This window comes from Lichenostomus cassidix, chromosome 2, assembly GCF_008360975.1.
Source record: "Lichenostomus cassidix isolate B80296 chromosome 2, HeHo_3.0, whole genome shotgun sequence".
Lineage (NCBI taxonomy): Eukaryota > Metazoa > Chordata > Aves > Passeriformes > Meliphagidae > Lichenostomus > Lichenostomus cassidix.
Window position 1 is genome coordinate 81,704,958 of NC_139482.1, and position 15,067 is coordinate 81,720,024.

Below are 15,067 nucleotides of genomic sequence, written 5' to 3' on the forward strand. Positions count from 1 at the left end.
TTTTGTAGAAAGTTTTTAATTAGTTGTTAATTTCTTTGGTATGTTTGGTTTTTTAATTATTATAATTTGGTTGTTGACTTAGAGATTTTTGTTGGATTTTTTTTCCATTGAGTTGTTTGGGTTCTTTTTTCTCAGCAATTCTAAAAGATTCTTTATTATCACAATCATGTAAAAGACATATAACTTGAAAATCTGTACGCTTGGAAACCCATCATGTTCTCGAAACCATTCTGGAGTCATTCCTGAGTAAAAGGCTGGGGTATGAGAACTGACACAATGCTCAAGAATTTTAGAATATAAAATCATCTAGAATGTTATCAACAGAAAAAGGAAGACACTTGATTTTTTTTTAAAACAGCATAGTAAGATTTTTTTTTAAATCTCAAGGTTTTTTTATAAAGTAAGTTAGAAAACATTACACAATTGTTAACAATGCCAGATTTGCCTAAGTATCCTAAGACTTACAAAACCAGTTTAGAGTGAGAAAACACATATTGCGTATTGAGATAGCTATCAATTTTAAGAGGTAGATGACAATATTAATCTATTAGCAGTACAATTTTTATGTAAATATCATTAAATAGAATCTATACAGTGTTCCTACATTTGTAAGAGTGCAAAGAGAAGGAAAAACACTGCCTCTCATGTAAAAGCAACTATATTAATCTAATTCTTTGGTCTGCATCACCAGCTCTTCTGGAAATGTGGGTGGGGGAAATTGAAAGGATTAGTAAGGTAAGGAAAAAAAAATAAAATCAACCCTATTTGTGTGTGTAGGCAGAACACACCATCCAGACTGCAGTGAGGGTGGCTGAGCTCACAGCACAATCCTCAGGACAGCATGGCTACATTGAGTGGAAACAGCAGAAGCTCTCACAGGCAGAAAAAGAAACATCAGAAATCATGCACAGTACTTCCCACGATGCCAATTTAGACTCACTGCCTAATGTATTTATGAAGGTGCTTTGCTGCTGGAAAAACACTTCTGTTCCTATTTACCATGTCCATCAGATTCTGGGTTACCATTAAGAGGGAAAAGCAGTAAGTAATAGCAGCACTGATGGAAAGGCTTTGTCACAGTGATGATCAGAGTGTGTTGCTAGCCTCCCAACATCTGTAAAATGTTGTCTCTTGTTAAAAGCATCCATCTCAAAGTGTTAGAAGCACAGCTCAATACAAAAATGGGATAACAATTTTCCTGTCCTTTGGATAATCTTCAAATTTCTCAAGGTACCATCTGAAAAACAAAGAAATCTGATGAGTATTGCGTCTTCAAAATGCTGTTGAGGAAATTAGGTAATTGTACAATGTGTTCAATTTAATCCATACACGTTTTTGTCTTCAAACAAAAAAATGCCTTTAGAACCTACTCTGGATAGAAAAATGGCATTTATTGCACTCACCCTAATGACAGCTAATCACCAACTACAACAAAACTAAGTTACAGCTGCCAGCAATGGGAAATCAAACTAATAGATGTGGTGAGATCAGTCAGGGAAGGAACAGCCCGTTCTTTCAAAACGTATGTTGTTACACATCCTGAATATTTACACATTTTAGAATTAGAGGGAGAAAAAATTAAATCAAAAACATGTCATTGCATAATGGATTCACTTGGAAGCAAGGTATACATCCCATACTGGAATGAGAGTCCCATTCTGCATAGAAACATCTTCAGTTCCATTTAGAATTTGGATAATCAAACGGAACATGACAAACATTGCACTAGACTTATTGCTAACATCCCTCAAAGACCATAACTATTTTCAAATGCACACAATTTAAAAAAGAACAAATGCAGAGCACTATCAGATGTTATTATTTGTGTTTTCACCTTACATAACAAGCACACTCCCATTTTTGAACATTTATTCTTCTGCTTCTCTAAAATAAAAGAACTAAGTTCACCTGGGTTCCTCAAAGGTGCAGATATTCATAATATCAATAGCTAACTGCAAGATCAAAGCTGGAATGAACAGGAAAAAATATGCAATGCATGACAATCTGCATCTACAGAATATCATCATTACACCATTTACCCATTTCAGTCATTTATTCTAAGTTTTTTTAACTAAACAAATTACACTAACATGTTTCTTCACTTACATAGATTTGCTATTTTTAGTTGCTTGGTGTTTTTCCTATACCCCCCTTCCATTTTTTGACATTTTTGTCTTTAGTGCAAATAACTTCCTTTAACAACATTTAGCTTTTCCTGATGTTCCGAAGGAGTGCCATCAAGGCTTAAGATTGATGGAAACCAGCCTTGGAACTTGAGCCTGAAGAACCTGTCATTGCTTCATCTGGCAAGGAGGAGACACTCAGAACTCAATTGGATGAACCCTGAGCAACTTGGCATAGCCTTGTGATTTGCCCTGGCTGGAGCAGCCACACCAGTTGACTGGACCACCTTCAAATGCTCCTCCCAACTCGAAATACTCTGCAGCTCTGCTCACTAATAGCAGGTGATAAAACAGGAAGAGGTGGTCAAAGGTAACAGGTTGGGAAGGCTCAGGTTGGATAGTGGAAGAAACTTGTTCACTGGGAGGGTAACACAGACCCAGAACACCCTACAAACAAAGGGTAGGAAAAACTCTGGTTTTGAAGGTTTTCAAGACTCCACTAGACATAGACATGGCTGCCCTCACAGACAGCCAACAATATTTTTCAATCAATTTCCTCCTTCATTTCATGTTTATTTCCTTATGCCACTGAATTTCAACATGAGAACCAAAGCAGGAAGCTGAAAGTAACCAAAATAAAATTAACATGTTCAAATTCTTTTAAACATGCTATTCCTTAAAGAGAATCCTTTCAAGAAACAAGTCTCCCCAAACTACGGTCCTTCTTGTTAGCAGGAACGCCGCATTATGAATATAGTACGTGAGCAGTCAGAATGTTTAGAGCAGAGACTTCATTTAATATCATCTACCAGAACAGTTTTCATACTGTCCATACACTTGATTATAGACAATATGATACAGATATGACTATAAAGTGTGCCTGTTATAGACAGCTTGAGTGATTTTCAAAATCTTATTACAGAAGCAAGTCTGAGAAGGGAAAATATAGCATTTGATTAATTAAGACAATACTGCCAAACTTGTCTCTAATCTTTTCAGATCCAGGATAAACCATCTTCATTTAAACATTATTTTGACCACCTTGTTGTACTGTGTGTTTATTCTCTGTACTATCCTGCTGAAATTCTGCACTGCTTAATCTTCTCAGAGTATTCTCTATCATATTCTGCCCTACAGCAGCAGTCTCTTTCACAAGACTTACTCTGCAACAGCCCTATAGGATGAGGCATAATTTGTGAAATGGAAATGCAGTGTGACAGACAACAGAAATGACAAGGCACAAACACTTACTTGTGGTGTTGTCTTGCCCTTGAACCCAGGATGAAAAGAGAACACAACGCGAATGCAAGGCTTTCAATGGTGCAGCAGGCAAGGGCAAACCCAAACCATTCCAGGATCTCGCCAAAAAAGTTGGCTCCACTGACATACTCAAACATTCCTCCTGAAAGCAAGACAGAGTTAGTTGAAAAGCACCTTAATCAAGACATCCAATGTTGTCTTTTATTCTACATCAAATAAGAGCAATATCACCAATATCTCTATTTAGTCTTTAAAGGCAACGAAAGCAGCATTTTTCAGTTCAAGCTGTACTATGAAGGATCACTTCAGACCTCATTCTAAGACAGACCTTTTGTAGGTCCATTTTTCCTCTTTAAATAATGAAAGAAAAGCAGATTTACTAGCATCAGAAGCAAATACATGCATTTGCAAAAAATTACTTCACAATTACATGTTCTTTGATCGTGCACTAAACCTTTTTCAAAATATGTAAAAATAGAAGACATGCTCCCATTGAGTCCCAGAAAATACTCATAGGGTTATTTAACTTACAATTTTTCATTTAAGTACTGTAGAAATTAAGTTAATTATGAACAAGTGTTCCAAATTTATTCTCTAGCTTACGAACTTGTTGCACTTTTGTTCCTATTTCTCATCCTATCTGCTGTTTCAACCCTTAAAGTCAGTGAAAAAATTGGCAGTCTGTGTTAAATCTCTTGTATGGACAATTGCACATAAACAATTTGTACTCACCTGCTAGGAATTTTATGAATTAAGAATTTCACCCTAATTCCAAAGTCAGTGTACAAACTAATATCTCAGTATGTGTTCTACCAGTGGGACTAAACAAACAAGCATTTGGCAAGTATAATAAAGGACATGCTTTGACCTTGCTATAATTACATTAGTTTTGTGACAAAAGAAAAGTGGAATTCTAGCACTTAAACTGAATACACAACATCAAAAAGACCAGCTCCTCCTGATCTTGCAGCAAATAACATACTTCCTTCAGAACTTTTTTTGTATACTGAATGGAGTACAGCATGTTCCTCTTCATTTTTCACATGAGCACTTTGATTTACATCTATTACAATTATAAGTTACCTTCTTGGTGAAAAATAACAGACTGCCTTATGTATCTTAGTTCTTCCAGTTTTATTTAAAAAAAAAAAACCCAATCCAACAACCAAGAGAAAGCAATAACTAAGAAAAAAAATGTAGAGAAACAGCAGAATTCAGAGATAGTATTATCTTTCTGCTCTCAGTGAGTGGAATATATCTGGAACAGTGCCTGTTTCCAAAAGTGTCAATAAACCTTAACACTTCTATGGGTTCCATAAGAAAGCCCTTCATATTCTTCATTTTTCCATGATGGCCAGAATTTATAATGCCAAATTAATTTAGATTTCTGTCCTCTTTTCCCTGTGTCTCCCATTCCAAACTGTTGTTGCTCTCTGATTACTTAAGGTAACTCCCTCTTCATATATGGGATACTAGACGGGTCACATGTGGAGCACTTTCTGTACTCCCCTCCTGCCCCCACACTGGATTAGTAATTCAGGTGTTTCTTCTCCACCCACCTGATGATTCTCAGGGAAGTTGGGCAATGCTGTTACATTTTTAACTCTTTTTAAAAATACAGCTGAAGTTGATCAAGAAACCCAATGATTTGCACAAGTCAAGTGATACCATGAAACAGACTCCTTACAATACTTGGCTTAGGAGGGGAAAAAAAAAAAAAAAAAAAAAAAAGATGTTTTCCAGACTATGAAATCACTTCCTGAGGTGGACAACAAAATGCTATTTCCAGTTGCCTCTTATATCATAAATTAGTATCTCCTCTAAAATACACCAAGCTTTAGAAGGTCGTTTCCACACAGAATCATTCTAGGTTGGAAGGGATCTCTTAAGATAATCTTGTCCAGCCCCCACTGTTAATAAGGATCAGCCAGAACAGGTTGCCCAAGACTAAGCCCAGTCTGGTTTTGAGTACCCCTACAATTTCTCTGAACAACCTGTTCTGCACCTGTGTGTTTGACCACCCTAGCAAAAAGAAAAAAACAAAACCAAAAACCAGATATAATTTTATGTGCTTGAACTTTATGTCAAGTGCCTCTGGTCCTGTCACTGGGCACCACTAAGGAGAACATGGTTATTCATTCCCTTCCATCATGTATTTATACACTTTAGTAAGGTGCCCCTGACACGTCTCTTCTCCAGGCTGAACAGTCCAAGCTCTCTCCATTTCTTCTCCTATGAGAGATATTTGTTTTTGCTGTATTAATTTCTGTACCATTGTTACTTACCTCTAGGTATCTTGTAACCAGTTTCCCCTGGTTTTCTCAGATTTCTGAGAATATGATCAGAATGAATATTGATGACCTTGCCGATCAACCACCCTAAAAAACCTGAAGAGAAATATTAAAAATACTACATTTAGTATACTGGGTTTGTTCAGAAAGCAAACTACAGTCAGATATCACATTAGGCATATTGTCTCAAAGCAGCAGTAAGCAGTACAGTCAGATATCACATTAGGCATATTGTCTCAGAGCAGCATAAACAGTTCTAGTGACATCCTGTCCAGTCCCACACTGTGCTCTTCAGTCAGCAGTGCTCACAGTAATTAACAGCTCCATAGGCAGGAAATAGCACCGTAAAAATGAAGTTTATTCTCATGTTGCTAGGCACATATAAATGTATGCATGTGCATATATGCAGATGTAATGTGTATATTTCCCTAACTTCCACACAGAAAAACAAATATGCTAAAATGTTAAACACTGAAAGAAACAGCCATTTTTAATCTTCCCAGAGAGACACATCTTAGCCCCACTATCCTTTTACATTTTTACTGATAGCATATCAGAATTTCCCCAATAGATTTCTGTGCAATAAAAGGAATACAACTGTGAAGGAATTAATGTACCATTTACTCATGTCATTCAGCAAAATGGTTTAGCCATTTAGTCTAGCCTTTCACAGAAACTGAGTTTGTTGCCACATACTGCATCCTTATGTTGCCATGAGGATGGGATAAATCAAAAGGAATTTAGGATTGAAATTCATTATTTTCACCCCTTGGACACGTTACCTATGTTACTTCCCTTGAAGGCAGCATTCCCTGCTGATAAGGAACAGGTAAGATCTGTGTTTGGAGGTTAACTAGTGCCTCATCTCAGATTATGTGATTAGTCTTTCCAACAAAACACAATCATCTGGGCAATCTAGATGCCTATTGATATTAGGAGAGATAGTAGTAACCCAAATCCTTTGCCTATAAGATTACATCCAGATACAGACAAGGCAGATGCGCTCTTCGGGTCTGATCTGTGAAGTGAGTTGAGGTGTGCTTAATGACCCAATTGCCAGATCAAATCTTCAAACAGATGAGGTGCTGATGTTCTGCCACCTGCACCTTGTGAGTTACAGGTGTTGCTCTGCTATGCAGAGCCGCAACTAAAAAATGGGGTTTGATGCACAAAAGAGCCATCAGCATTCGAAAGAATTAGTTGAATAGGGACTAAAAGGAGTAAGAAAAGACGTAGCATTACTGCAAAGGGTTTGAAGAAGATAAAGCAAGCAAAGGATGGAAAGAGTTTCCATCTAATAGCACAGATAGATTGGGAAAGGACACAAAGGTGCAGCACACAGGTGTTTGTGTCCCCTTTTGTAACAGTCACCACTTCTCTTGGTAAGTTCACAAAGTCTTTATTGGCATACACACACAAAGTACGTGCTGAAAGGTTATGAAGTTGTTCTTGGTTCACAGGCTCATGGTTCTGCATTAGAAGCAGAACATTCCCATTTCCTCTGAAAACAGATATGTTCACGGCTCTGAACTTAACCAACACACAGTCCAAAGAAACCATGAGAAAATCACATTAAAAACCCTATTCCTGCTCCAAATCAACTGCTGGTGTAGATATAAGCTACTGTGTTCCCGAAAACAGACGGATAAACTATAATAGGGTTCCACAGACAGAGAACATATCAGAGAATATATCAGTTGTTTGAGACCTCTCACCATGATGGTTAATCAGCCTGACTTGTCCAAATTACTGTCTTCACTGGAAATTTATCTAATTTCAGCTTCCAGCTATGGAACCTTGGTTGGCAGCTACTTGCAGACACTCTCATTTACCTTCCACATTTAACTTCATGCAGTTCAAGAAATATCTTATTAACCATCAACAAATATACTTTCTTGACATTGTTTTCTAATATTCTAGTAGATATTTTTTAGTAATTTTAAACAGAAGCCTAAAGACACTGTCATATATTTTTTGAAGTACTAGAAGATAATAGCCCAGCTGTTCAGGGAGTAGCCAGTGTACAAAACATCACTTTGGCATTTATGTTGACCAAAGCCACAGGCATAAACTGCAAATATTTGGAGGTGTGCCCAGCTGGGGTGAATATCAAATAGCAATTATAAATTTCTAAGATCCAATTATGCTGACACACACTATAAAACAAAAAAAATCCCCTAACATATTCTAATTACAAGAATAAAAAAAAAATCTTCAGTTTAGCTGTTTAATAGGCATGCCAAACTTTATCTCCAGATTTGTTGTAATTACAGTCTCAAAAAAAAAAAAATCAGCAATAGTCACACTTTTAAAGTGGCTGCTGTGTATACCATGAATCTTCACTTTCTTAGTTTTCAGGATAATTTTTTAAAGCACTATTTTGACTTACAATAGTCACCAGAGCAACACTTCACTTACGTTTAGCAGTACTAGAAACATATATATAAGCATATATTTCAAACTAGTATTATTTGGAAAAAAAAAGCAAACAAACAAAACCACAACAAAAAAACATAAATACAAACCAAACTAATTCATAAACAGAAGTATTCATAACTGAAGGCAGATGAACCTAACTATTGTCATTGATACATTTTCATCAGAAATCCTTGAAACACAAAAAAACCCAAGGAAACCTGAGCAATGAGTCTTATTACTTTTTTCTGTTAAGGAAGTTGAGTAAGGAGGAACTGATTTATGGCTCCTGAATCATGATTTGTTCACAGCACTATATTGAGATCCTTTGATTAAGGTACTGAACTATGACACTGAAAACAAAGTCTGCCTGGCATCAGAGTCTTCAACAGATTCGATGAATCTTTTAATCTTTTTTTTCTGGATTACAATTTAAGGAGAGTGGAAATTTGAAAGCACCAAGAAAATTTCGAATTTATTCTAGTGCTCTCTGAAGTCCTTCCCTTGCACCTCAATTTCTCTATTTTTAGTGCACAGGCAGCACTGCCTCCTAATCTTGGCCAGGGAATCTACTTAGATGTACATTTCTTCAATCTTATATTCATGACAGCATTTAGCACACTTGTCCTCTATTGTCATCCACAATAACACTGTAATAAAGACAAAAAGTAATTTTTCTTGCTTTGAAAGGCTTGAGAAATCCAGGAGAAACACTAACTTGCTCTAGCTACAGATTAACAACAAGAAGGGTACTGACTCAGATCAAGGATCTACACAGTCCAGTACTCTGCCTTTGACTGATGAGGCAAAATGTTCTGGTTTATCTTCAGATGAAAATGATCTTTCTTTAAAGATTTCATTAGGAAATGATATTATCATTTTGACAGTAAGCAAAAGTAGATGCCTAGGAAACAAAAAAACAGGGTAAAGAGAGTACTTTGTCACTAAATATCTTAGCCTTTTAATCATATCAATGGCTTCAAGTACAAAATGTAACCTCACTTCCCAATTGGGAGTGAATGATCAACCCCTCCACCCCTTTCTCGTGGGGCCAGTTTTGTCATTTGACAAATCCCATTGCTATTACAAGGGCGGATGTCTTGGTTCCTGTGTGTATCACGTGTAAATATCCTGACACCAAGGACTTGTGCCATGTGCCATGGCATGTCAGTAGTCAGCAGCTACCCTTGCTAGATTTTTCACTCCGTGAATTTGTTTACTTTAGTTTAAGCTACATGTTGCACAGAGAATCTACTTTCCTTGTTCTAAACTTGCATGCTGCTGATTTCATGTAGGGCTTCAAGTTTCAATATTAAAAAAACTCCATGACCCCTACTTACTTGCAGGTTAAAGAGTAAAGGTGACAGTCAGCTCATCTAGCACTGACATTGCAGAGAGAAGTGTCAGTTCACAGTCTCAAGTAAAAAAGGTTAAAAGGCCTCCAGCTACACCAGTAAGAAAATTATTAGAAGAATTATAAAATGGCATTGAAGATACTATAAAATCACAATAAAAATTAAGAGCTATGAAGACAGAGGAAAATTACACCTGATGTTCTCATAACATGATTTAACTCACCTATAATGAAGCGTGAGTCTGCCAACCAGCCTGGAGGGTAAGTTGCATAGTTGGTTAAGCTTCGGCCCTGCAAGTATCCATTGAAAAGACAGAACAGAAGCGCTAACACAAAAGTGAAAAACGGGGTTGGTTTTCCTTGACGGATAAGAAGAGGAAATATGAGTGCCCTGTAGCAAACAAAGAAAAGAAAATTTATTTATTAACCACAAAAAAAATAGTTTTGAAGTCCAAACACTGTCCATACTACCCTACTTTTCAAATTCTCAGCACTAGTCCTTGGTGCCTGTTTGAAAGGATAGTTGCACTTGCTGTAACACCTAAAACATTAATTGTGTTGCCTAATTGGAATTACAAGATCAGTCCTCCCTCCATATGATGGAGATTTTGAACTTTTGATCCAGAGCAACAACTTTGGTGAGAGGAATAAAGGAACTGATATTAAGCACAGCCCATTTTTGTCCTACTTTGTTTTTAAATCCTCAGTTGTATCATCAAGCTTTCTGAAATGAGCCAGATCTCAGGATCCCTCCACCCAATCCCTCAGTACTTCAGGGTGAAAGTCAATCCCCTTGAAATTAACCTAACTGAGCTCAGTTTCCTCCCTACCCTGTAAGTCAAAACACTAATTGCTTCACCTCAAAAATTTTGGTCTACTCTATGACACCTGCTAAAGAAGTGCCAAACCCACAATTGCCATCCTGTTTGGGAAAGGAATCTTGATTGCTTTTCCTGGGGGATTATGCAAGTAAACAAACTAGATCCAAACAAGAAGAGCAGGTGAATATTCTTTTGCTCTTCCTTGTGGTACTAGCCAACCCTCAAAGGCCAGTAATTTAATTATAATCTATAATGATACAGAAGCAGGATCACTGAAGCCTGAGCATTCTTCAAGTGTTTTCCATCTACCCAAGGACTACTGCTTCAAAATAACCTTACCAAAGAAATCACAACCGTAACAGCTTTCAAGAAAGCGTAACGAATTCTTTAATAGGATTATTTAAAGCACACTATGCTACAATGAGCAGAACTAGGTAACAGAGGTCTCTTCCAGACTACGTTCACCTACAGAAGAGTTCCTCACTTTGGCAATAGCAGCAAGCAACTGGAAAAAAGCTAACTGCAGCACAGCTCAGCTTTCTGTACAAACCATTGTCTCGCATTCCTAGCTATTCCCAGACAGCAAGGATGAGCTAAGATCCCGTGTCAAAGCTAATACCTTTACGCTTAAGAATAGAAAAAGTGGAGCAAAGGCACAGTTCTGAGTTTTCAAATGCAGCCACCAAGTAAGCCACATCATATACCTCCCCAGCATGAGGCTGTGGAATTACGCTTGGTCAAAAGCAAGAGTTTTTCTCAATAAGCATCAGAAAATAACAACATATCAGCCACATAAGTGGCTTAAAACGAACCTGACAAATGTATCACTCCTGTCTTGGTATGGTGGCAAAACTACTTGTGGAGTATGGCCAGTAGCTACTGCCCATAACTTGAACAGCAGGTTCACACCTGGGCTCCAGCTAAGCTGCCTTCTCCAAGTACATTTACAAAATGCCTGAATAGTGTTGACAGCCTGGCAACACAGGACACCCAGCATCAGCTTTGCCACTATTTTAATGGATCACTGAATATCCTGCGCTGGAGGAAACACGCAAATCTCATCCAGTCCAACTGCTGCAATGAACACTATGTTGAAAGTCTATGATGAACGACAGAACTGGCAAATAGCTATATCAAGATTGTATCAATACGCGGTGCTGAACTTTCCCTGTCGGAACACTATGCCCTTAAGACAGCCTGGTCAATCCACTGCTGAAGCAGCAGTCACCAGGAGGCACAGCACAGGGATGGAGCGGCACAGGGCGGCAGCGCCAAGCGCTCCGTTTCCACGCCGGAGCATCGCAGTGCACAGCAAAGCACACATAAGGCAGTCTGCACCTCATGGCCACGGCTATTTACCCAGCTACCGCAACAACACAGAGTATCTTAGTGTAGGGAAGCAGCAGAGACGTCAGTGACTATTATAGCAAGTGAAAAACGCTAATTAACAGGAGAACTTCAACCCCTTCGGCCGGGAAGCAGCAGTCAGGCGTCTCTATGACGACTGACCCCTTCTCCTGCCCCCAGCATCGCAGCGAGCCCCCCGCCAGCCGCCCAGCCCCGCCGGTGCCCGCGGGCAGCGCCGCCCGCCCGACCCCGCACCTGTGCGCGTAGTGCAGGACGAAGCAGCCCAGCAGGACGCGGTTGGGCCGGGCGGCCGCGACAGCCCCGCCGCAGGCGGCGAGCCCGAGCGGGACGAGGAGGGAGGGCAGCTCCTGCAGCACCCAGGCGGCGCGGGCGGGCAGCAGCCAGCCGAAGCGCCGCGAGGAGTACCGGCCGTAGGGCATGGGGATGAAGCGGAGCAGCAGCGCGGAGCAGGCGCCCAGCGCAATCATCCCGTAGGAGAAGAGCTCCAGCAGCCGCCGCTCCTCGGGGCCCTCAACCCGGCGCAGCAAGGCGCACACACCACCATCGCCGACGAGCCCCATCGCGCTCCGCCGCCTCGATTCATCCAGCAGCGGCAGCAGCCGCTGGGGGTGTGGCCGGCGCCCCGCCCCCGCCCGCCCGTTGTGGGAGGGGCCGCGCTGGCCGGGCCGCGCCGGGCGCTCGGGAAGTTCCGCCGGGAAGGAGCGCCGGGAGAGGGCGGGATCGCGCGTGCGCGCCCGGAGCACGCGGCAGCCGCGCGGTGCCTCCGGCCGGCCGGGAGCAGGAGCGGGAGCGGGAGCGGAGGCGAAGCGGGAGCGGGAGAGGCCGCCCTTCCCCACGGCGGGGCTGGTGGCGCGGCTCGGCCGCCGCCTGGCTGCCATGGGCCGCAGGGCGCGGGACCGCCGGCGGCAGCAGCGGCAGCAGCAGCAGCGGCAGGAGCGGGGCGGCGGTGACGGAGACCAGGCGGTGAGAGCCGGGCCGGGTGAGGGGCAGCGGGGCGGAGAGCGCCCGGGCCGCCGGGCTGACGGCGGCGGTGCTTTTCTTCAGGGCTGGGCCGGCGGTTACCCCGAGATCGTGAAGGAGAACGAGCTGTTCGAGCGCTACTACCGGGAGCTGGGCATCGTGCCCGCTGGAGAGTGGGACGCGTTCATGGCGGCGCTGCGGGAGCCGCTGCCCGCCACGCTGCGCATCACCGGCTACCGCAGGTACGGGCGGGGATCCCGCGGGCCGCGCTCCGCACGGGGGGAGGTGTCCGCCCGCCGCACGGCAGTGCAACTGCACCGGCTGTGAGGCCCCTGCCAGCCCAAACCATCCTGTGATTCTGTGATTCTCCATCCGGTGTTCCTCCGGGTGTCTCTCGCACGCAGCCACGCCAAAGAGATTCTTCACTGCCTGAAGGAAAAGTACTTCCGAGAGCTGCAGGACCTGGAGGTGGATGGCCAAAAAGTCGAGATGCCGCAGTCGCTGAGCTGGTGAGTGATCTGGAAGCGAGATGAAGCATACTGCATGTTCCCAGCATCCAGCCTGGGTCACTTGTCTCTTTCTTCTGCCTCTGCCCTTTTGCTGTTTCTTTTCCCCAAGGTATCCTGAAGAGTTAGCCTGGCACACCAACTTGAGTAGAAAAATCTTACGCAAGTCCCCGCTGCTAGAGAAGTTTCATCAGTTTCTGGTTAGCGAGACAGAATGTGTAAGTTTTGGATACATCTTGATTGTTTTTCTTTTATATTCTGAGCAATGCTTTGTTGAAATACGTCATGAAAAATGGAGACTGTACCTTTTTTCTCAGAAGTTGAGTAGATATTCAAAAGAATCTGGATTTTGTGTTGCAGTTGGCAGCGATGCATCCCATGATTCTGGCACATAACTGCAGTCACAAATATTTTTCCTAAACTAATTGCATTTTTTTTTGCTGTTTGGGGATGCTAAAATGAGTCCCTTTAAAATGATCAGTTGCTGTTAGAAATCAACTGTTGAAATCTGATAAAAAGTGCATGCATGTGTATGACAGGGCTTAAATGACAGATATTTGTTACTTGATTGGAGCCATTTTTCCTCTCTTTTGAGCAGAAACTACAGAATTAATACAATTGGTGTAAATATGCAAGTGTTAAAAATTACAGTTGGGTGAAATACTGAAATACTGTGTGATTTTTTTTTTTTGTTAAATTCTAACAAAATGTAATCCTAAATTTATAGTAGTGCATTTCTGAATGCACTAGTTATTTTACTATATAGTGATATAAAAGTTTTATTGCTAAAGAAATGCATTCTTTGATGCATGAAAAAGAAATTTAATCTTTTTTCCTTTCAAGGGAAATATCAGTCGTCAGGAGGCTGTTAGTATGATCCCACCTCTGCTGCTTGATGTTAGTCCTCATCATAAGGTAAGTCTAAAATATAATGTGCATTGACGTTTTTTCCCTGAGATCAGCTCAATTAAACTACAAATCACAACATCAGTATCAAGTTTGATACACAATTCTATTTTGTGCTGTTGTGTTTTATGCTTTCTGCACATCAGCAGCAACACTCAGCTGATGTTCATATCACAAACACATTATCAGGGGGAACATCTGCTTTTTCAGCTGTATGTAATACCCTGCAAAAAAACATATAGGTTTTAAGTAGTTGCATAGTCCTATTTTCAAAGTGTAAATATGTTTAGCTGCATCTGAGTTATGTATTCTTGTTCCTACCTGCTTTTAAAAGTAAGATGACTGTTTTTAACTTCCTCTCTCTATCACACTGTGAACAGATGTAGTTTTCAAGATGCAAGTGATAACGTTTTCTACCAGGTAGATTTCACTCCTCTATGCTTTTTGAAGAAGCTGAAAACTTCTACTCTATAAATGTGTTAGACAGAATATTTTGGGAGAGCTGAAACATGCTGGTGGTGGTGGCTGAACACTATGGGATGCTAACTTTAACTGGAGTATGTAAGGAATGCTCATGATATTTTCTTATGGCATGTCATAGGAATGAGGATATCTGGTAGCAAACTTTCTGTTTTGACTTTTGTAATGTTTTCATATTCTCTGCTTTTTGCAGACCAAATCTGTCAGGCAGCCTTACTCTCTTAGTCTGTTAAATTAATGAGCTAGTTGCCTTGCAATCTCAGGCAGCCACATTGTGTTTTTCTTTCTTAAATTTTCATGCTGTATCTTGAAATGTTATGTTTGTTGAACTTCTGGCATATGTTTTAAAGACCAGTTTGTACATACTTGTTTTTACATTAATGTTACTCAGATTATGTAAGTTTTCGCCTTTTTTTCTGCTACTTTCACCCCAACCCAGTGTATGACAGCTATGGCTGCTTTATGTGAGGCAAGGTCTTCTCATCTCTTTTAAGTGAATAGTAAGTTGGAAGACTCAGTCCTGATGTGTCACAGGTGTATATTGATTTTTGTCTGGAATTGAACAGGTGGTGAACATGTTTTC

General features: G+C 40.9%; 2 protein-coding genes across 3 annotated transcripts in view; one reads left to right on the top strand and one right to left on the bottom strand.

Annotated features, from left to right (window-relative positions):
• SRD5A1 (steroid 5 alpha-reductase 1) lies at positions 1-12,510 on the bottom strand. Of its 2 annotated transcripts, XM_085052174.1 has the most exons (6): positions 11,867-12,510; positions 9,668-9,834; positions 5,669-5,770; positions 3,375-3,525; positions 1,909-1,966; positions 1-1,237 (listed from the first exon to the last, which is right to left on the bottom strand). In XM_085052174.1, exons 1-5 carry the CDS (start codon positions 12,508-12,510, stop codon positions 1,942-1,944), a joined length of 1,089 nt encoding a protein of 362 aa, XP_084908300.1. In that variant the 3' UTR covers positions 1-1,237; positions 1,909-1,941. The 2 variants fall into 2 exon arrangements, with proteins under 2 accessions (XP_084908300.1, XP_084908299.1); XM_085052173.1 differs by lacking the exon at positions 1,909-1,966.
• The window catches only part of NSUN2 (NOP2/Sun RNA methyltransferase 2), a 20,024-nt gene continuing 17,423 nt past the window's right edge, over positions 12,467-15,067 (top strand). The window contains exons 1-5 of the mRNA XM_085052172.1: positions 12,467-12,595; positions 12,677-12,834; positions 12,997-13,101; positions 13,211-13,316; positions 13,942-14,013. Of these exons, the coding sequence (XP_084908298.1) occupies positions 12,509-12,595; positions 12,677-12,834; positions 12,997-13,101; positions 13,211-13,316; positions 13,942-14,013 (528 nt within the window). The 5' untranslated portion in view covers positions 12,467-12,508. The remainder of the gene's footprint in view (positions 12,596-12,676; positions 12,835-12,996; positions 13,102-13,210; positions 13,317-13,941; positions 14,014-15,067) is intronic.